The sequence below is a fragment of the Falco peregrinus genome, chromosome 2 (assembly GCF_023634155.1).
Source record: "Falco peregrinus isolate bFalPer1 chromosome 2, bFalPer1.pri, whole genome shotgun sequence".
Taxonomy (NCBI): domain Eukaryota; kingdom Metazoa; phylum Chordata; class Aves; order Falconiformes; family Falconidae; genus Falco; species Falco peregrinus.
Window position 1 is genome coordinate 119,333,657 of NC_073722.1, and position 22,316 is coordinate 119,355,972.

Sequence of the window (22,316 nt, forward strand, 5' to 3'; positions counted from 1 at the left end):
ATAATGGAAAAGGTCTGAGTTAAACTACATTTTTTATGACTGACAGATAAGAGTAAGTGCTTGAAAAGACAGATCTCCTTTATACTTGTCAGTGCTACTGAATCTGGAATATTGGAAAATGAAGGCTTAGCAGTCTGATTCCTGTACATCCTGTCAAATTCTGAGGCTACATCACCAGGAAATTCACTTCAATCCCATCGGTCTGTGGCTGCCGTATGCCTCACCAAGAACACAGCCACCCTGAGGGGTTGCATGTGATCTCTGCCAGACTGCTCCAGTGCCTAGAAGGAGCAATTTATTCTGCTTTCCTAACACACCATGTACTGTAAGAACAGTAGCCACCACCAGCATCTTGTTGTATAAAGGCATCAGAACTTTCTTATGCCCACCTGTTCAACATGTCAAGAGAAACATCTCTTACCAATTTGTTGATCTCCAGTGCGCTCTCGTGGTATTCAGCATCCAGATGGGTTAAGGGGTGCTGCAGAGGGTGACCAGGGGCAGGAAAATCTGTCTTCTACAAAGAAACAAAAGGACAGAAACATGGAGCTTGTTCCTGGTGCTGCTAGAACTAGTGTGTCTCCCCAGTGGGGAAGCAATGAAGAGATTTTTTTATTTTTTTTAAATCTGAGTTCCCACCTGGAAGTGTGACTTAACAAAGGAGGAGAAAGGATAGCTGTTGATTGTGTGTGGGAGGGAAAGGTCATCTTTGACCTTGACTTCTGGAGGCAATGCCTCTGTTATCTGGTTGGCCTGTGCTCGGTATTGGCCTGCAAGAGAAAGAGGTCTTGTGTTGTAGCAGTTGGAAAGGCAGTCAGAACACATCCCACTCACAACGCAACACATGGGTAACACACATCTAACCTGGCCCGAACACCCGTACCAGCCTTCTGGCTCCAGAGACACCCAGTCCACCCCTGCTGCCTCAGACCCCCAAGCAGGCACATCCTCACTTCCTTGAGACCACGTCGGGAGACAGCTTCTACAGCTCTGATCTTTCAGCCTCTTATCCCTGGGTAACACCCAGAGGGCAGTCAGAACCTGGAATTTCAATTCTGTTATGGAGTTTTCAAGGCAGGGAAACACTGAGCCTATGCAGAGATACTGCTGGCGACTGTTCAGTCAATAACAGGTCATGATAAGGCACCGGATGAGGGATTTCTCATGAATAATAGAGCAGCAAACTTCTTCCTAAATGAAGAGATTTCTCAATGCAGCACAGCTTCTGTGCATTCCTCTATCTCCAAACTGTGTCCCCTAATGCTCTCCTCCTCCCCCTCACTGTTAACATCCCATCAGCTTTCATTTTCAGCAGTTCCAGTGTGGTCTGTCCCCTGAGCTCCTCCAGGTGACATTGCTCACTAGACCAGCTGGTAGTCCCTAAAGCGGTATGACTTGAAGTGTGAGTTATCTGGGAATCCAGCACAGTCTGCTGCAATTCACAAGATCCTTCTGCCTGATTGCATCTTTTACAGTACAATACAGAAGGCAAAAAATACAGCTCTCATTTTGTTACATGCTATACCAGCATGAAGAGGTAAATCCTGCCTCAACCTATTTGCAACTTAAATATATACATTGTCCAAAGAGCTACAGAGGAAACAAAACTACAAATAACTTAACACTCAAGATCAGGTCAACAACTTGGGAAATTATTTCAGTTAGTGGTATTTTGGTGATTTCAAAACAAAACAAAACTTTCCCTCCCAAGCAAAACATTTCCTTTAATTGTTACATTGTTACATCCTTAAGTTGTTACATTGTTTCTAACTACTTCTATTTTAAAAGCAGTAACTACTTCGAAGAATTAATTTTTAACGAAAACCAAAAAATATTTCTTTGAACTGGCCAAAATTATAGTTTTGATTTCTTCACCTCGAATTTCCTTAAAGATTTTTAACAGAAAAAGATAGGTTTAAGTTTCTCACACCCCAGATATCCAGCTCTGCAAGAGACCTGCATTCATTAAACAGGTTAGTCACACAGCTTTGACCAAAAAGTTTTGCACCATTGCAGTCGTCAGTTCTATCAGCACAGTTCAGAAGAAGAGCTGAAAAGGTAACAAAGATACCGGATTTTAATCTGGTGTTCTGCCCACTGGCCCGAATTGCTTTTCCACCCTGTTGTGTTGAGAAATAACATACACAACACCATTGCCTTTATCATATTTACACTGCAATGATGATAAATCAAATCAACCCACGTGACGGCTGGTAGAGCAAGCATGAACTGAAACTGCTAGAAACCAAGGAAATAAACAGTAAAGAAAAGCAGCACGGGAAAGGGAGGATTTCTCACCTTCAGCTGACTGCAGGAGGGCAGCAAGCTCTGCAGGGATCTCCAGCAGTCCCACATCCTGTGACAAGAGCAAGAAAGTCAGTCATTGGGGTACCAGCAGTGACACAACATACAAACCCTGAGCTGTTCTGTTGAGCCTGGGTAAAGCTGCCTTTGAAAAGCTGACGAGAGCAAGGACTGAGCATCTGAGCAAACCCAGTAATAATGGAACACTCAGGAACATTACAAATAAGGAAGTATCACATTAACACAGGTATATGAGGCGTCAGCAAAGGAGGGACAGGTGAGTAATTTCTTAATTTCTGAAAAAGTCAACTGCCACAAGGGGAAGTGACAGGGAAGTTGACTTTCTTTGACTCATCTCTCATTACTAATAAATCTTGTGTATTGCACAGAAGAGATTGTAGTTGAAGGGTAAGGGCCATTTCCTCCTGCTTCTTTTTCTGCCATTTTTATTTTTCAATATCCAAGAGTGCTTGGATTTTATGTATATTTTATTTATGCTGATAAATAGAGACCTGATTCTGACCTTTGATGCACGCCACTTAATTATGTGCCTACATAATTAAGATGAGAATCTGGCCTATGAGCCTTGATTTTTCACTGTTTGGCACCTTCCATGATGCATGCATTTGTGCAAGATAGGAAGTAAATGGGCCAATGGAACACAGTATGTTGGCATCAGTGTCCGCATATAGTGTCAGTTCAGGGCATTTCAGACAGGACTACTCAGATTAAGACACTATGAGATGAAGCCAAAGACACAAAACCTGAGCTTTTGAGGTTTGTTTTTTTGGGGGTTGGATTTTTTAAGACTTGCCTAGTAAAGCCTCTACCCATCAGCATACTATTCTGACATCTCTCTCCACATAAACTCTCAGCAATGCTTAAAGATAAGATTTGCAGCTTTTTAAATCAGTTTGATTTTGCTTATAAGAAGATACTTTAAGTCTAGCTTTTCAGTGGTTTATTCAGGAAGTGGGCTGTGAGATTCTACAGTTTTGGATCCACACTTGAGAAAGCATGTGATACTGCAAGAGCACCCAGTGCTAAGTGTTCCCATTGTTGATACTGACAAATCTGTTCAAAACCGTGGATTTTGTCAATTCAGATTTCCTTAACTACACACATCATAGCAAATGTATGCCCAGTCTAAACATATAAATAATGACATTAGTTAGCACTGTTACTTACAGTAGTTGATGCAGGTTAAACTTGTTATGAAGCCTCCCTTCCTCTACAATATCTTCCATAACTATATTTGTGCAGAACTGTCTCATTGCCACCCTTCACAACAGAGCATAATTATCAAAAATAATCTTCCTCCCAGCTCGAAAGAACAGGTTGAGGTAGAGTGCTGTGAACAAATACAGTACTCTGCCTCTGGACCGCTTTATGATGTCCGACTACACTCAGAGACTGGGAAACATTGAATTAATGGAACAGTTATGTATTAGAAGGCTCTTTATACCAGGGTAAACTACCTTCTTGCTACTAGGTTTCCAGCACATATGTGGGCTCTGTGCATTCTCCAGACATTTTGCTGTTCCCCAGCAAATCTGGACTGAGGAGTCAGAAGGGAGAGAGAACTGCCTGAGAGCCTGGCATGTTTTATCTCAGACTTTCCCAGACTGTTTGGCAACTTACCATTCCTTGGTTGGGACTGTCCTCCGTGTCACCACTAGCCAGGGACCTCCTCCTTTGTTTCTTTTCCTCTAACTCCTGCTGTCAGGACATGAAAGGGGGATGAAGGGTGGGAAGAGATGCATGTAAGGTCATTTCCAGCTACTTCTGGGGACAGACTCTGCGGAGGGGCAAGAGCTGGTGTCCTGCTCCAGAAGGTAAAATGGCAGAACAGCTGCAGGGTCTTCCTGGGACTCAACACAGTGTATTGAAAAGGGGATGCCCAGGCAAAGCCCTTAGCCTTGCTGAACCACCACCTGCCCTGTGCCACACGATTCAACAGCAAGAGCCTTCACCACCTGCCCAGCATTCCTGCCACACTTTTCCTCCTTTGTCTAGCATTTGATGTATCTCAGGACAAAAGCACACAGGAGCTGTCAGAAACATTTACCTGCCTCCTCCGGCATCAAAAAATACAGTAACACAGCCTGAACATGGACAGATGAACTTGTCCATGGAGAGGGACCCCTTTAAAGGGGGTGGGAGGGATACCAGAAGCCAAACTCCCTTGCAGCTCTGCCCTTTCCCATCCATTCTATTGTTCCCCAGCCTTACCACTCACCTGATTCCTACTCCAAGATGGAAAAGGAGGGTGTCTGTCTCTCCCTTTCTTTCTCCTGCCTGCCTAAGTTGCAAAATGGTGTGACTAGATGGGAGGTTATGAGGGTTGGGCTGAGAAAGACAGCAGGCATGCTGAAGTCCAAAGGGCAGGGCTATGGTTGGGGGGAAAGGAGGAACTTTGCAACAGGTGAACTTTGAGACCTTTATTGTTGCTACTGCATGTACAGAGACCTCAGCAAGCAAACACTAGAGGAACAGAAACAGATTCAAAAGAGCTGTGCTGTTGTGGTTACCTGGGAGAAAGAAAAGCTGGACCCTGTCCAAGTAGGAAGGAGCAGGAAAAGGAACACACTGCTCTGGGCATGGCATGGCAGAAGGAACCTCTGCAGTCTTCCAGCAATAACACTGACCTTAATCCTCTTCCCCATCCTTTGTCATGCCAGCAGCTGTACTGGGTCCCTCCCTCGTGAAGCTGATAGCTATGGGGATATTATTTGCTGCTCTAAGGATGAGTAGTCTGATTTTCCTGTTTTCAATTTTCTTTTTAATAACTTGTGCAAAATATATTCAACCCATTTGACAGAACCATGGCTCTCTCCTGCAAATTATTTTCTATCTTTGCAAACCACTGCCATCTTGTTCTCACTCCAGCTATGGGCCCAGCTAATTTCTAAAAGGCCAAGGACTTCAGTAGACTGAGGTAGCTGTAAGGGGTCAGGGAAAGATCACTGTGGACTGAAAAAATCTTGCATTTCAGTCACCATCTGGGAAAACACCAGAAACTGAACTGGACAACTTAAAGCAGGATGAACAACCCATAGCTTGAGCAGAACAGCAGCCCTGGGGGCCACAAATGGAATAAGCTCATGTCTTGTGTGGGCAACCTAGAGAAGCTCACATACACAGACAAGAATCAGCTGCATTTGTACCACTTTTGCCAATTCTGAACTTCATCTAAGGAGAGGAGGCTCCAGTCTTTGTGGTTCCTTCATTTGACTACATTTATGTCAGCCAGAGTGAAGGACACCTCACTGGATCATTTCCAAGAAACTTTCTAAAGCCATCTCTGCCTTGGCCTCACGCAGTCACCAGCTCGCTCTACTTAGAGCAGAAATAGCTCCTGCAGTACACCTGATCCTGAGAAGACTGTTGTTACCTGACAATGCTTCCTCCTTTGAGTCAAAGATCTGGAGATTAAAATCATGGTATTAAATTGTACCAAAGTCTTCTTCAGCTTCCTGTAACGCTTCCTAGAGGGATGTGAAAAGAGAACAACGCCAATGAGGGAAATATCAACAAAATTTAGGTAGACTGTGGACTCAATACAAGGGCATGGGCCAAACATAACGTTAATACAATCAGCCAGTCCACAGGCTTACTGTGTTAAGCCTGGTCCTCTCTTAGATGTTTTCCCTACATCCTTTACTCTAGCTATCACAGTATCAGCCTTAGCACAGGCAAGTTACTGTAACAGTTTTGACAGCAGCTGTATTTCCCCTGGAACCTCTGCTCAGTGTTGGGTACCAGGCTGGGAAGTCCCTCCTCCACCATTCCAGTAACAGGATATCCCCCCACAGAGCAGGCCAGGGAGCCAACATGAGGCCAGGCACATCCCCATCTTGCTGTCCTAGGCAAGGACAAAAGGCTGTACCTTGCCCTAGCCTTTGATTCCTGACCTTGCCTGATAACCTCGGAAGTGAGCCTGAATGATCGTGACTTTCTCCTGGAGGACACGGAGGCGTCTGCGGCGAAGGAGGCATCGGAATTTCCTTTGCAGAGTAACAATGGCCCAACTCTGCCTCTGGCTCCATCGTCTCTCCAGAAGCTGCCTGGCTTTCTCTTTCAGAAAGACCTGAGCAAAAGCAACAGCTGCTGACCCACAAGGAAAGCAGCCAGCTTCTCTAAGGAGTTGATCAATAATAAAAGCTGCTGGTTTATCTCTCTGTAGCCTTTAAGGCTTCCTGCTAATGAAACTGCACTACCTCAGCTGGGGAGGGCAGGAGGCACAGGTGCAGGTGACAGAGGTGGATGCATTTGGGGAGGACAGGGAATCAGGGAGCAATGAAGGTTCACAGGCAGGAAAGGCAGAAGCCCAGATTCCATCAAGGAAGGTTGGGTAGACAAAGGAGCTGGCCATGCTACAAGAACAGCCTGGAGCCGGTCTCCTGTTTCTTTATCTGAAATGCTAAAAATCCCTCCTTCATACTTGAGACAAGAGGCAAAGCAAAAGGGAGGTGAAGGCAGAGTGTTCTCCCTCTTTGGGCAGAGAGCTGAACTGCTCTCTGTCCATTTACAGCCAGTGAACAGATGGTTGGATGGTTGGGCCTGTGCGAGTAAAATGGGATTTTCTATAGGCATCACCTTTGTTAGTCCAATCTGATAGAGATCTGAAGGGTTCCCCACCACATGAGACAGCACTGCCATGCAGCCTTCCCTCTCCTCCAGGCAGCTGTGCCTTTGTCCAGCCAGGAAGCCATACCTGGAAGATAAGATGTTGGTATGATGGAAGCCAGGGCTGTAACTGGAGACCTCAGAGAACAGCAGGTCACAGCGTGCCAGTCAGTACATTCAGGCTTTGAGTGTCTGGGGAATCCCAAGCCAGGACACCACTGTACCTGGCTAGGAAGTTCTGGAATGGAAGACGGACTGGGTATCCCTCCTTTCTAATGTGGATAGCCTCCAGTATCCCAGAATGTCGCAGCTGACAAGTGACATACTCCACATCAAAGATATTTGACAGCTGTGAATATAAGGCAGAAAAAAATTGTGAAACGAGAAATAAAGAAACAAAAAGGGAGACAGAAGGGAGAGTTTAGAAAAGGGTCTCCTTCTATCATCCTGTCCTTGGGTTAGATCTTGTGATGGTCTATGGGTGATGGAACACAAAACCCAACACATCCTTTGGTGTTCAGCTGGCACTGGCTTCTTATCCTCCAGCATGTGGTCAGCTCACATGGCCACAGGGAAGGGTGAGAGACAGAGAAAAGGGAAGAAAAGTTTCAAGCTGTCAAATAAGGCAAAGAAGTCCAAACACCAACTGTGAAAGAAGAGCTGCTGGAGAAGACTTCAAGGAACTGGGGGACTCCATAAGGAGACAGGGTGCCGCCCTACCTTTTTGGGATTAGGGGTGATGCACCGAATGAAGAAGACATGGCTCCTGCAAAACAGAAGGAAGAACATTTGATCACGCTCCTCTCTGTGCTGACCTGGAAAGACTTCACGTACTTCTGGGTGCAGCAATCAGCCCAGTGCAGGGATGGCATCATAACAGTCTCTCACCTTTTCAGCTTGGCTGTGAGGTCCTGCAAAGACTGCTGGAATTTGGCCACCAGTGTGGAGGCCTGAGGCTTGGGTCCTTTGCTTCTGGCACCCAGCTCCCTTTGCTGACTATAGGAAGCTTTAGCCTTCTGGAAAATGTGAGACACCACCTAAAAAAAAAAAAAAGAAAAAAAAAGTAGTGACCAAAGATCCCTGAACTAGGTGGAAAGAACAATCTCTTCTACCTGAAACTGGGGGACCATTCTCCCTTGCCCCTAGCAGTGCCAGGAACCCAGCTGCATCTTCAAGCAGTCTGTGCGTTTTGTACATGAAATGCATCAATTGCTGGCAAAGATGACTTGCTCAACTCCCAGGTGTCCTTCAGTAGAACAAAACTTTCTCCGGATTCTTCTGACACCTGACCAGGATCTTTCTGCTTCTCACACAAAAGCAATGAGTGTCTCATCAGGTGTCTTTAATAGAGATCTTCATCCTGAACCACTACAGTACCTTGAGGTGGCTCTGAGAGAAGATATCCAGCACTTCTGGATGAAGCTGGTCACGGTTTTTATTAAGAAACTTGTGGACCTGCAGAAGCAAAGTCTGGTTTAATGCACCATTCAGACCACCAACCGGACAGACAAATACCCCTCTTAAGCACACCTTGACTTGGGGCAGACAGCTGGAGAGGTGGAACAAGGCGAAAGTCCTAGAGAGTGAAGTTTGTTGTTCCTGCTGCCACAAGGAGTGGAAGGAACAACGACTTCTGCTTTTAGGATTGCTCCTTTTCCCCTTCATTGCCCGGCCCACTTTGACCTCCTCAGTTTTTACAGCAGCAACAGCTTTCCTGGTTCCAGGGCTCTGAGACAGGCAATGTAGGCTGTTGTGTAGCTGAGGCCATGATCTATTTTCCTTCTGCCCAGAAGCAGTTTAGTTGCCCCTCTTAATAAGAATCTCCTCATTTCTGATAAACTGATGCTAAAGGGATGTGCAGTTGCAGAGAGAGAGCTTTGTTCACATCACTCAGAGCTGGTCCCTCAGGACATCCACAGCATGCTTCCAAGCTGGCCTATTGCTTCAACTGCTTGGAGCGCCCTGCCAGCTCACCTGATAGGTGACAGGCCCTGCATAGTGCTTCACAGTGAAGACTGGCAAAGGCAACTTGGGCTTGGTGTACCAAGGGCTGTTTCCATGATGGTAATGACACTTCTGGAGGAAGGTGTGGTCAGTGGCCTGAAAAGATGACAAACATGTTTCCTACTGCTGCAACACATTCAGTTGGCTGAAAAGCCGCTGTTAAACTGAAGATAAAGACACCTAATACTTGTGCAAACACAGTCCCTGTTTAATCTGTGTAACTGCCTCACCATAACCACCCTGTGAAAGAGATCACATGAGAGGATAACAGCTTCTCACCTGAGTCAGTGAAGTCTGGTCGTCCAGGATACGGAAGATACCATGGGGTTTTGCAGCAATGAAATCTAGGCATGACTCACTATACATCTTGGAAATAGGAATCCAAGCTAACTGCTCTTGGCTATATTCCTCCTGCATGTTAAAGACCAACCAGTTAAATCCAGCCATGCAAACAAGAACAAATGGAGGGAGTTAACAGAAGGATTTGGTTTATTCATCAGGAAGTTAGTGTTTGACTGCTGTTAGGAACTTGGCTAGAATTATCATTTTTGTCTCATGAAGCTTCTTCTAAAGAGACTAATGATTTTCCTAATCTAAGAGAGGAAGGCTGCTAAGCAGAGTGTCAAAAGGCAACAAGTCTGATAAATTCATTTTCATCTCCAGAGCCTGAGTGATACGTAAAATACTACAATGAATCTACCAAACAGGCTTCAAAAGTACCAGCCGGGGTCTTGGGTCCTTGATTCTGCCCAACTCACTTATAAAATCTGTAAAAGGGAGCAAGGCACTACCAAACTCCCCCTTCCCTTAATTTACTACAGAATTAGTAAAAGACATTAAATAGCCAGCTCTTTGGACTAGGATTCTATAGCTACTGCTTAAGAGGGCCAGGCTTATTCAGCTTCCTGCTTCCCTGCTAAAGAATACTCTCCAGCTGACGCTGCCTCAGCTCATTCCATATATGCTGCCTTTCACCTGGTGGCATGGGTTCCATTTACCTCTTCTTGGGCAATGACAGTCTGGCTGAAAAAACGCTGGAGATGCTCATTGGCAAAGTTGATGCAGAGTTGCTCTAAGCTGTTCACACCTAGATCCTGCAAAGACAAAAAGGCATCATCACTTCCAACCCGCAGCCCTCCCAGGAGATTGTGTCTTCCCACGAATAATGCACAGCACCAGACGGTGCTGATCTGAACTGCTGGTTCAGGCAGCTTGTTCTGATCAATAAGTGTGAATGAACCTGAGAAATTCAAATCATCTTATGTCTGGTTTGCAAGCTCTCAGCCTGGTTTATTGACTAGGCTGAACAGCAAGAGGCAAGACAAGCTGTGAAGGAGCACAGAGAAGAAATTTACTCTTGGATGCACACCCCCACCTTTATATGCTCCAGTTTTCAGCATTCGTCAGAATACAAAGAATTTAACGGGAATCCTAAGTACAAAACTCACAGGCCTTTATGAGCACATATCATACCAAGTCCCTGCTCTGCCTGGTTTTTATTTATTGCAAGTCTGGGAAGCCCCCAGAAGCTCGATGGGGCAGAGGCATGGGTGTACACCTGCCACAAGGGTAAAGATCCCCAACCCAGAAGTCTAGGTGCTACCCTAACCTCAGTTTCAAAAACCAACACCTTTCAGGGCCTTGGCTTACAAAATTTCTGCACTTCTCCTATCTCTGTCCTGATCCAAAGCCTAGTGGATCAGGGAGAATCTCTTCAGAAACTACAGTGGATTCTGGACTTATTCCTGTTCAGGCTGGGAATAACAGAAAAACAGGATATGCTGAAGCACGTGAAAAGAAATAAATAATAAAAGATAGTGTTAACATATTTCCAGCTTTACCCAAGTCTTCAGGAACAAATGGGAACAGTTAGATTACAACTACATAATTTTTTTCTCTTACTTCTGTTAATAGCACCATGAATAATTAAAATGTGATTCATTAAGAATTAGCTCATTCACCTCACCTCAACAGCATGCAAATTTATACTAGATATTTTTCTGGGTTTGGTCCATCAAAACAGGCTGATGAGTGATCTGGCTCCCCAAGCCACTGCTGAGCAGCAGAGCACAGGGAAAGGACTCTGAGCTGCTTTTTACAGGAATTTGTGTAGAAGTGAAAGTTCTAAGAAACTTCTAGGGGTTTTGTCAAACCTGCTTTAGGTGAGAATCGAACTGTGGAGTTAAAATCCCCATGTTCCCTTTCAACATCACACATAACTTGGTTTCTAAACTCCAGTGGACTTGCTGAAAAGACAGTTTTGATCTGTGTTTAATACCGCCTATGAGCTAATTCAATGGACCAAGTTGGTGAAACTGCTGGTTTTGTTCTGATTTAAAAGCAAATAATTTTCATCTTCCTTAGAATGACAGAACCAAAGCTAGCTATGTGCACTATCTATGCAGCACCATACTGACCAGTTCACGCAAAGGTATCAAACATGCAAGGCTGACATGGTAGGAGCACCAGAAACCACTCCAGCTGAGACTAGGTTGTTAGGCGCTTACAATTGTTAGGACTCCACTTACACACCGATACTACTCCAATCCACCCAGTTCTATGTACCTTAAGATTCTACCTATGCCACGCAGTTATGGAAGACTATGGGCTCCTCCAGATAGCAATCATAACAAGAGTCCATAGTAAACGTGCTAAATCATACCCTGAAGGAGCACTTCTCTACTGCCTCTGAAAAAAGGAAGTATCCCCTGAACACAGACATTTAGATTACATGGTGCAATTACTGTCTCCTTTCTGGAAAAAAGGAAAAACAAAAAACCAACACCAAACAGAAAACCCACCCATCAGATAGCCTCCCCATTTCTGGCAGTGACTGAGGAGAATCAGCACGTGCACTTCCAGCCCAGACAATATCAAAAGAACAGGAAAAGCAACCTCAAAACCATGTATGTCCACAATGCCCAGAGCACAGTCAGATTCCCAGGGAGCCAACCACTCATTGATTCTCAGCAGCAGCCACTCAAAAAGCAGGTAATACAGAGTCTTGGCAATGGAGTCCCTGAGTAGGAGAGAGGAGTAAAACCAGTTACTGCAAAGACAGCACCATTGGGTGCATCTGACCAACCCAGAGAGTAACAGCAGAAGTCACCTGGCATCAATGGCTCCTTCTACAGACAGAGGAGTGAAGATCCGATCATAAGATGTCACCTGGATACATAAAGAGCCAGGATTTACTGTTATTATCCCATAAATACATCAATTTTTTAAATCCACAAGGAAGTCAGCCCAGTTAATAAATGGATTTTTTTCTATTTGGCCTGGGAATTTACCCAGATATCAAAGGAAAAAGTAAAACCAGAATTTTGCTGCCACATTTCAGGTTGGGAGTCAGCTGGCCAACCTGTTAAGCCTGAAGCCACTCACGTCAGAAAAAAGCCCTCCTTGACGTGAGTTCTGCCAACTTTACAGAGCTGCCTTTAGGGGTTCAGCTCGCCCCCATTACTGATCCAGCACCACAACCATTTTACTCCTGCTGTTACCTCCCAGGTTTTAGACCTTCTAAGGTGGTGGCCCTTCTGCTGACAGCACTGGGCTAGGGCATTCCATGTGTCAGGATGAATGAGAAATCACCAAAAAGGTACTCACAGTGACACGGTGAGTGACAGCACTTTGCAAGAAATCTGCTGAGACACACAACAAATTGGCCACAATCTGAATCTCAGTGTCACCGGCAATGGCTGCATGTTCATAGGATTCTTTCTAAATAATGGAGAACAATAGTCAGCTATGGATGGGATACCAGGTTCCATTAGTATTAATATTCTCAACACCACCTCAGCTGCACAGAGCTGGTCACAGCCTGGGCAAAACACTAGCATCTAGGTTCATTTTGGCTCTAATAACCTTTGGTTGCCTTCCATCTTCTGTCCCTGCCTAGGTCAGTCTAGAGCCTAATATCAAAATAACATAATAGTCTTCAAAGAATATAATCTCCAGTCAAGAATAATGTCACCGGTCCCACCACATGGGATAACAGCACGATGTTCAGCACAAACAGCCAGGCTGCCAAGGGTTAGTGTACCTCGTAGGAGGTAAAGCAGATATTCCCCAGCTGCAGAATGGCAGCCAGGACAGCCCAGGTGGAGGTCAGCTGATCTTCCGAGAGGTTGATTCCCTTCAGAGCTTGCACCAAGACCAGAAAGTCCTGACCGTCCTCCTTCCCCAGGATGTCACATGCTCTGCCCTGAGAGAATAGGAACAGATAATCATGGTCAGCCCTTTTGCCCAGGTTGGAGCTGAGCTACCAGCAACGATCTTCAGAGAAGTAGTTCAACGTTTTAAGGACTGGAGGAATCGGAAATAAAAAGGCCGAAGACACCACTAGTGGGAGCACAGCATTCATGACAGAACAGTCTTTTCTCTCTGGAGTTTTTGAAAGGAAGATCTCTCTTGCCCACACATGCTGTTTTTATTATGGTTCTAATATAGGCACCCCAGCTGCCCCTTGACCACTGCTGGAGTGCAGCTTGAGAGAAGGGATGCCAGAATCTACTCCCAAGTATGTCATGTCATACTATATATATATGTATGTATGTATGTATATATGTATGTATGTATGTCATGTTGCTACCCCAAATGGTACCAGAACCCAATGTATCAAAGCAAATGGGTTTCTTTGTACCTAGAGAGCCAGATTATAATCTCACCCATCTCTGCCACAGAGCTTCACTACAACATGGGCATACTGCTCTTACTCTTCTTGTGGTTTTCTTTACAAGGGGACACTCCTGACAGCTGCCTGTGACTCTAAAGGTCACAGAAATCCTGGGTCAAGGTGGGTGTCTGTAGAACCTGCTTGCCTACAAAGGCATTCTTTGACAAAAGCTTCCATCTGATTGTCAGATTCAAGCAAGATCCAAGAGATATTTTATCAGTCTCTGTTAACTTCTTTACACATGATCTGATCTTTTTCTCTTCTCTGCAGCAGGCTGAGACACTCCTGTTAACTAGCACCTTGAGGAGTTTAGTTTACAATACAGATCCTTTGCCAACTAGGTACATCACTCTGTTAGGGAATGGGCCCTTAATTGCCCTCCATCCTTGAGTCATTAATGATACTCACCCATTCCTTGCCTGAAAGGAAGATGACAGTAATAGTTTGTCAAGTATTCCTCACATGACAACAGCAGCTGTAAATAGTTTGCCCACCTGGGAATGCTGACCCACACAGCTGAAAGAGGAGATATCTTGCTATTGCTGTGAACTCCTTGAGCATGGAAAATGTCATTAAACAAAAGAAACCATGCTCCAAGGTGATAGCTTGCCATAAATCTGGCAACCAATTTTCCAATTCAAATATATTGTAATCAGCAGTATAATTCAGTGGTTTCAAATTTCCACCCATTAAGTCAGTCAATGAAGCAAGTGTTTTGCTGAAGGTGGAAAGAAATCTCTCTTGCTCTTTTCATTTCCACAGCAAATTGCAAGTGCAAGGGAAGGCAAAGAGAAAAGGATTTCTTCACCACGGGGTGGAGCCATGGGCCTACATGATGACTCCTTTTTTAAAAGGTTTTTCTTTGGGAGCAGAAGGGACCTGAAAGGTAATAAAAAGATCACATAAGAGAAAAAGGTATTCCTTCTTAGGTCAGGTGTGAGATGGAGCAGAGCGGATTTTAGCATAGTCCTGTGAGGGACACATTAGAAGGGAAGCAAAGTTGTTAGGTGCCTAACCAAACAGAAGTGATGTCTTGGTCATTTCACTCTTTATCAGCTGCTGTAGAGCATGCTCACCTCACTCACCTGATTCAGGTAAAAGTAAGACTCTGCCTCTTGCAAGTACATCTCCTCTTTCTGCTGCATAGGCAGCCCAGCCAGCAGCTCATAAAACACATGGTAGTTCCTCTCACCATGGGCCTGATAGGGGACACAGTTCATAGAGTTGACATAGCCAGTTTCAAAACTCTACAGAATACACTCAAAGAGCAGGACACTGCAATGCTGAGGTCAGCAAGATGAGGCCAGAAGCCACCCAAGAATTATTTAATTTGAAAAGTTTCCAGGGTTTCTCAGTGACACTGTAAAAGCATTACATCTGAGAGCAGGCCTTTTCACACAGCTCCTTTCCACACTCCAGACATTAATAAAAAATAATTGAGGAAAGATTTAACTTCCAGTAATCCCTAATAAATGACTTGATTCAACCTGTTTGAGACAGAGAGGTCCCCTATTTTATTCAAACAAAATAAGCGCTCACCCTCTGCTACAGGAAGGGGACATATTTCTTGCCAACAGTTGAAATCCCTGTTGTTTAACAGTAAATTTAAAGTTAAATATGAGTAAGGGAGAGCAGGACCCCTCTAGGAGGGAGAGTCTCATTGGTCCTTACCTGAAATACCACACGAGACTTCTCCAGCAGGTACTGGGAGATGGATGTTCCCACCACAATGCCACTGAGCACAAGACAACAACAAATCCTGTCAGAAGCCAGTTACAGGTTTTTTGTAGAACCATTTCTCTGAGGGTTTAGGAGAGGGAGTTGTTGCCAAGAAACAAGGGTACGACCTGACCAACTTGCTTAGAATTTTGAAGCATTCCAGCACTGGTGTTTTGTATCAGATTATTACAAACTATTACAGAGAAACACAGATTCAAGTTTGAATTCTGAACAGCCTCCAGAGTACAAAGGAGCTTGGACTTGAATGATCCTTACAGGATGTGTCTTGAAAATAGTGGAGGGAACATGCCGCACCCTTCCCTTCAGCTGTATCTGATTGCTGTTGCATTTCCACTGACCCTACCCACCCATTTCATATGATAGCCTGTGGGGACAGAGACCACCTTTTTGTTTTATAATTTAATTGCATCTTGCACAAAGTGATCCTAGTCCAAAAGCAGAGTTTCCAGATACTACAGCAATAGTGGGCCACACAGGCAGCAGTCTGTAGTTAAGCTGCGTGCAAGGATCTATAGGCCTTTAAGCCTGTCATGTGTCCCATGCAGATCAGGCACATGTGTAACCAAGGGCTGAATTAGTGGGCACCTGAATATATACCATTGATTTCAGAAGAGTCACTATGGCTTCTGTAAAAGGAGATCCTACCTCACAGAGCTGCTGGAGTCATTTGAAGGGGGTGACAAATCTGTAGAGAAGAATGATCTAAGGGGTACACTCTACATGAATTTCCAAAAGGTTTTGACAAAGTTGTAGGGCTTCCAGGGAAACGAAGCAACCATGGCATAAGGGAAGGTCCCTGACGTGGGTAGGAGTCAATGGTGATCCTCTTAACAGTGGGAGGCAACCACTAGAGTTCCACAAAGTGTGTCTGTGCTCTGACCTGTAGATGTAACTCAAGGTTTGATAAGTGACCTAAAAAAGAAGCCAAACAGCAATGTGACAAAGCTTCCTGATTGTATGAAATTATTCAAGGCAGTGAGGATGAAGGCCAACTGTGAATAAATGCAGACAGACCTTACAGTACGGAGTGAGTGAGCAAGAAAATGGCACATGACATTCACTGCAGATGAATGTAAAGTGATACATACAGGCTAAAGTAGTCCCAGCTTCACGTGTAGACTGACAGGCTCCAACTTAACCATTGCTGCCTAGGCCTGAGACCTTGGGGCTGATAAGACAGTTCCATGAGAATATCAGCTCAGTGCCTGGCAACAATCAAACAAACCCCAAACCAAAACCCCCAAAAACAGAAGTTGGAAAGGAGGCAGGTTCAAAGCAAAAAAGGTGTTTTTCACAGAACTGGTTTGACCTGTAGAGCACTTGCCAAAGACTGTTGCAGAGGCATGACTTTATGCTTCAGAAAGTAGCTTATTTTCCAAGAGGAAACTGGAAAACCACAAGAGTCTCAGAAAAACTCCTGAGCTGCTGCAAATGGTTAAGAGCTAACAGAGTGTTAAAGAAAATCATTAGATGTATTTGGCCTGTTCTTACTGTTGCCTCAGTGAATGCTTGTGGCCAGGGTTGGAGACATAATTTTGTATTAGATGGCTCCTTGGTATAAACCAGTTCAGCCATTCTTACGTTCTTAATTTATCACCCATTTTGAGAGGTGAAGATCTGTTCTTTCGTGGAGGAAACCTAAAAGAATAGGCATATAAACTCACCCTCTTCCTATCCTGATGATAGCAAGAGTGTAGGGGAGGGAGAGCTATTTCACAAGCTCTAAGCACTGCTAGACCTTTTCTCACCCAAGCACCCCTTGACAGCTGGGAAGGACAGTATCCCAAGATGTTCCTTTAACTCACTGTCGCAGGTGGATATTCAGAAGCTTTCCAAACCGGCTTGAATTGTCATTGAGGATGGTTCTGGCATTCCCAAAACTCTCCAGGATGGGTAGGACATTGCAGGGCTTGAAGAAACGATGGAGAGAACATTTCAGTAGCAATCACAGGTTTTTAAACCCAAAAGAGACTTTAGTAACTGTTAGTTCAAAAATCCAAGAAAAATGGGATTTCACTGAAATAATTCTTGCCTGAATAAAGAGCCTCTTTTTAAATTTATCTTGGTATCATTATCTCTAGCCATTGGTGAGTTGCTCTGTGAGCTCTTCACCTTCACTGCTATGATCTTTCATTTTACTTTTGCTCTGTGTTTGTTCAGATTCACCTCCCAGACACAGCTACAAGGTCTCTAAGGCAAGGTATCATCTCTCTTTTCGAACAGATTTAGCACTTTATACAGCATCAGGGCTCCCAGATACTAAAATACAGAACAACAAATACATCAGCTGTCCTCATGCCTTTACGGGAGCTTCACCTTGAACCACAAACCATCCAAAATCCGCCTCAGTTAAACAGGAACAAAGAAATAACATAAGCAGTATGGCCTCTTTACCCTGTCTTGGGCTCCTACTCCTTGCCTAACCATCACAGCATAAAGCCAATCTCAGTCGCCCCTTACCTGTCTGATCCTGTGGCCATCTGTTCTCTGATACAGCATGGTCAGGTATTGCACAATTGCTTTGGCAGCTTCTGTTTTACCTGATCCACTGTGTCCACTGGAGGAACAAGAGGTAAGGAAGCTGGCATCAAAACAGAATTACCTAATTTAGACATGTCAGAGGACCTGTTACAGTGTATCAGTGGAGTCATACTGATTTACAACAAATTAAGATCCATCACATATTGTCTGAAACACTGAGACATATCTTGATATAATAGGCCCAAATAAGATTCCACTGCAGAATGCCAAACGTCTTCCACTCCTGCAAACTGATGTGAAGCTAAATTCAACCTGTATTTGTACAGAGTGGAATAAAAGTCCATCTTATTCCTGTTCTCTACTGACAGCCTTCACCAAGAGCCAGAATAACAAATTTATGGACAGTGAAATGCAAAGATGAAAGTCTTACATAAAGAAATTAACAAGCCTTTGAGAAAGTACCCTTATTTCTTACCTGATGATGACACACTGCTCTTGCTCTGATGACTGAGATAGCGTGTAGGCCATTTCTGCTATGGCAAAGATGTGTCTAGGTGTACACAAAGAAAAGCCCAGTTAACTGACCTCACATATCTACCTCACAAATACAGCACCAAAAGGTTACTTATCAGTGATCTACACTAGAGATGGGCCAGTATCTTGCTCGGAGAAGTGTGAGGAACCAGGGAAACCAAAGGTTTTTTCTTTGCTGACATCAGGTTAATACCACTGTTACAAGCTATTGCAAAGTTCAGGTTCCTCTAGGACCTCTTCACCCTAACTTGAGTAATGCTTTGTGCCATGGTGTTTAATATAAGGCACACCAGCAGTATTATCTGCACTAGAGGAACATGCATACGTTGCTAGCTCTGGCAGGGCTGTACCAGTATCAACAGTGGGGAGTGCATACTGCCAGAATTCCTCCAGTACAGTCCCAGCAGGCATTGAATTCAGGACCTTTAACCAATGCTGAAGAAACTTGACCTAATGAGTTTAGCTCAGTAGCATTACAGGTCTGAGCAACTACAGCTTTGCCAAATGGATTGCTCACTTCCTGTGCATTCATCCTGCTCTATCAGACAACTGGAAGAAAATAAGCTACTTTCTGAAGCACAAATGTAACGGAGTTTATTTGAGAAAGAGAAACATACGGAGCATTTTTTGAGAGAGTCCCTTGGTGGTACTGGCTAGCCACATCTTCAGAGTAGATACCGAGGTCTTTGAAAGGATTCACAGAAACCAAGATTTGTCCAATGTAAGTCTAGGACAAAAATAAGAAAAGGGGAAAAAAAAGCTGGTGGCTTCTCAGAATTTTCTTACTGAGGAATGCAACTGAACACATCTATTAATACAATTATTCGAATGACCTTTAAAGGAATGCTGTCTATCCCAACTATACTGCCAGATTTTTCAGGGTATGACACAATTTTTCAGTGGTCATTTTCAAAGATCTGTCATTAATATTTCAGGATAACTGGCACTCATTGGTCCATGGTCATCTTCGCTGGTCACTGTCTATTCTCCAAGCTTCACACGAAATTACAATCACAGTAAATGAAAGAGAATGACTAGCCATCCAGAACTAGCTCTGGACTGCAACATTGTGTGTTTGCAGAAACTCTAAAGTTTCTTCTTGAGATCCACAACTCTTACTCTTAACTGCTTTGCTAAAACAGAAGAGTTCCACTAGGAGCAGCTGAGTTTAAAACACAACCCAAGTATAGTCATGGGTTGGCAATAAATACCAAAATTAAAGAGAAACTCTGGGACTTTCAGGTTTTACCACAAATATTTCATGCTACCCATTTACTGAGTAAAAGCAGTGTGAGCATCCTTCTTATCACTGTTCCCAGTGATGAGTGAGCTCTTGAGCTACTTGGTGCATTATTAAAGCTTGATGGAATGATAGAAATTATTTTCTCTTAAAGCTCATTGTTCAGAGTGAATAAGCACTGAAGAAAAACAAAACAAAACACCACTACCCGTACATAAATAAGATTGCGATGGAACCTCCTCTTCAGACACAGCAGAACTGAGCTTTCACAGACTTCCCTAGAAACAGAGGAAAGGACTTGTCAGCCATAAGCTTCACTTGCATATGTCGGTATTGACCTTTCTGCCCTCCCACGGATGAGGCTGCGATCTGAAACTATTCACTGCCTTCATGGGATTCCAACATGTCCAGGATTAACACATCAGAGAACAGAGCAGCCAAAGCTCAGAACATCTAGCCTGTCCATCTCCATGTGATCACACCTCCTTGCACACAGCCTTTAGAGTTGTTTATCTCAGCTGGATGGCAAGGGTAGAGGGTGTGAGAATCAGTGTTAGGCCTTTCTCTTTCAACAACAGCAGTGAACACATGATTTAAAAGCCGTTGAAGATGTAAGGCCTGAGTTTGCCATAGCTGAAGGCAATGGGAGTCACTAAAGCCACAGATGCCCATGTCAGGAGGCAAACAGAAATATGCCTCTCATCCTGCAAGTCTCCTGACTTACCACCCACTTCATGCAACAAGAATGGTATGTCAAATTCCCAGTTTTGTCATTCTGCAATACTACAAAAGTCACATCAGCCTCTAAACCTCATTTCCCCTACCCATAAAGTCTATTTGGTATTTTAGAACCCATTTCAGGACTGGAACCATTTAACAGGAGAAGTAGAGTTCCCTGGGTGCATCTGTAAGAAAAGTCTACTAGCTAGGATGAGCTGCTCTCTCTGGTGTGTGACTGCAGAGATTCAACGTGCCCTCTCTGTGCAACAGAGTTTAGGGCCACACTATACTCAACAGTCAGGAGTTCCCTCTGCAGCTGTGCTCCTTCCCATGTGGTTCAGCGCAGGTCCATAACTTCAGTAGGGCAGTTCTGTCTTTCACTTAGTTTTACTGTGGAGCATCAGTTACTCAGGTATGATGTGTATCAAATTCTTTTTTCTCACATGGTAGCCAAGGATCTATAATGCGCTTTCTGTTGTTGAGCCAACAGTAGCTTTGAAGGATAACAAGCAAGCCCCTGTGACCTTGAATTAGCTGCAGAATACCACTGACAACACATACTGCAGTCTGGTTAGATCTTCAGTGTCCTCAGCTTCTACACAGTGGTCTTCACACATGTACACCTGAAACACACAGATACATTACTGAAAATCAGGAGAAGTTCAGTGCATTTTAATACCAGAGACAACACCTCTACCTGTTTGTGCATGAATTCCATCTCTAACATATTGTCAGCGATGTCTTCTGCCTCCCATTGATCCTTGCAGACCTTCATCACGTGGCTGTTGGCCAGATGTGGGTCCCTGTAGGTGGCCCATTTGCTTAGGTTCTCAACGGTTAGTCGTGGCAGCAGCAATTCAGAGCTCAGCCATGCTGCAGGATCACATCCCTGAGCCTGCTGCTGAGACCAGTGAACACCAGGTGTGACTATGTACCCTGCAGTCTGGAGGATACCTGAATCCTCTTTGACATCTATGTCACTGGAATAATCTGGTGTAGATACTAGATTCTCTTCCTGATGTGGAAGGAAGCCCTGTTCGCTGTTCCTCTGAGGGCTTTCATCCATCAAAGATCTAGGAGGGTCACATTTGAATCGGCAACCCCGTTGCACAGTCATCACAGTTTTACTGCCTGATAGAGATCTCAGTTTCTCTAGAGAACAACCACTCCCAGAGCCTCTGGATAAAGAGCTCTTTGTCTTTGTCTTAACCATGCTGTGGACTCTGGGGAATACTACAGCAAACTTGGCATCAGTAGCATTGTTGTTCTTCTCATCCAAGCTAAGTAAGTATGGAAAGGAACTGGTTCCATGAAGAAGGGAATCACCAGAAGGCAAATCAATATGTTCTACTTCCTTATCCATTTTAGGACCACTATTTCCCTCCGCTAATGGAGAAGATTCTTTGTCACTCAAGTCAGCCTTCCCCAGCTGTCTAGCTGCACCAGGGAAGGCTTTGCCAGACCGACCAACCCAGCCAGCGGTGCTTACAACCTGGATTGCCACTCTGGTTTTAAATCCAAAAGGTTTGTTACTCCTCTTCCTCTTCCCAGATTTCTTCAAGAGCCATTTTGAAATACCAATTGCATGTGCCACGCTCAGAAGACGAGCTTTCAGGCTTACTTTCTTGGCAGGTTTTTGTCCAAGCCAGCTGGTGACTTTTCTAAAAGCAGAACGGGTGTGCGAGTGCTTGGATCCTTTCCCATCATGCACATTTTCTTTTTCAGAAAGTGCCTCTGCAACCACTTCTGCTTTCTCTTTTTTTGCCTCTAAAGCCTGGCCTGAACTCAGTTTAACTTTTCCAATAACTTTTCCAACTTTCTTTTTCTTGCCAAGGAGCTGCTTATCAGATGATTTTTTGGTAATAGTGGAGCAGCTTGAAACATTTGAAAGGTTTAATCTTTTCTCTCTAAAACTCTGAGCTATGTTGGGTTCCTTCTGTGTAATGAGGGTTTCTAGAGTCATGGGTTTTGAACAGATGCTTTCAACAT

The 22,316-nt window shown here is 44.3% G+C and overlaps 3 protein-coding genes across 4 annotated transcripts in view; all 3 read right to left on the reverse strand.

The window, feature by feature from the left end:
- LOC101923439 (unconventional myosin-XVB) overlaps positions 1-5,777 on the reverse strand; it is a 28,728-nt gene extending 22,951 nt beyond the window's left edge. Inside the window, exons 1-5 of the mRNA XM_027795723.2 lie at positions 5,699-5,777; positions 3,946-4,023; positions 2,299-2,356; positions 640-770; positions 422-517 (exon numbers count right to left, since the gene is read on the reverse strand). Of these exons, the coding sequence (XP_027651524.2) occupies positions 422-517; positions 640-770; positions 2,299-2,356; positions 3,946-4,023; positions 5,699-5,746 (411 nt within the window). The 5' untranslated portion in view covers positions 5,747-5,777. The remainder of the gene's footprint in view (positions 1-421; positions 518-639; positions 771-2,298; positions 2,357-3,945; positions 4,024-5,698) is intronic.
- Positions 5,778-5,895: 118 nt separating this feature from the next.
- Positions 5,896-16,685, reverse strand: LOC129783939 (unconventional myosin-XV-like). 2 transcript variants are annotated; one of them, XM_055797679.1, is made up of 15 exons: positions 15,284-16,685; positions 14,698-14,811; positions 12,980-13,141; positions 12,544-12,657; positions 12,047-12,105; positions 11,833-11,956; positions 9,936-10,031; positions 9,217-9,348; positions 8,908-9,033; positions 8,311-8,388; positions 7,822-7,970; positions 7,654-7,699; positions 7,158-7,282; positions 6,904-7,021; positions 5,896-6,394 (listed from the first exon to the last, which is right to left on the reverse strand). In XM_055797679.1, exons 2-15 carry the CDS (start codon positions 14,755-14,757, stop codon positions 6,200-6,202), a joined length of 1,584 nt encoding a protein of 527 aa, XP_055653654.1. In that variant the 5' UTR covers positions 14,758-14,811; positions 15,284-16,685; the 3' UTR covers positions 5,896-6,199. The 2 variants fall into 2 exon arrangements, with proteins under 2 accessions (XP_055653654.1, XP_055653653.1); XM_055797678.1 differs by lacking the exon at positions 15,284-16,685 and having other exon boundaries at positions 14,698-14,991.
- A 2,147-nt stretch (positions 16,686-18,832) lies between these two features.
- LOC114013931 (uncharacterized) lies at positions 18,833-22,314 on the reverse strand. Its single transcript, XM_055797680.1, has 2 exons — positions 19,822-22,314; positions 18,833-19,094 (listed from the first exon to the last, which is right to left on the reverse strand). The coding sequence occupies exon 1, from the start codon at positions 22,288-22,290 to the stop codon at positions 20,923-20,925; it is 1,368 nt and encodes a 455-aa protein (XP_055653655.1). The 5' UTR covers positions 22,291-22,314; the 3' UTR covers positions 18,833-19,094; positions 19,822-20,922.
- Between the last annotated feature and the right edge of the window lie 2 nt (positions 22,315-22,316).

What these genes read in the sequence shown, in the direction of transcription:
- LOC129783939 (XM_055797678.1), bottom strand. Translation starts at nt 14,832, where the DNA reads ATGAACTGTGTCCCCTATCAGGCCCATGGTGAGAGGAACTACCATGTG. An exon ending in CTGTCACTCACCGTGTCACT is followed by an intron (nt 12,106 to 12,543) that starts GTGAGTACCTTT and finishes TTATGTATCCAG; the next exon opens with GTGACATCTTATGATCGGAT. An exon ending in TGGACATACATGGTTTTGAG is followed by an intron (nt 10,032 to 11,832) that starts GTTGCTTTTCCT and finishes TTGTCTTTGCAG; the next exon opens with GATCTAGGTGTGAACAGCTT.
- LOC114013931 (XM_055797680.1), bottom strand. Translation starts at nt 22,290, where the DNA reads ATGACTCTAGAAACCCTCATTACACAGAAGGAACCCAACATAGCTCAG.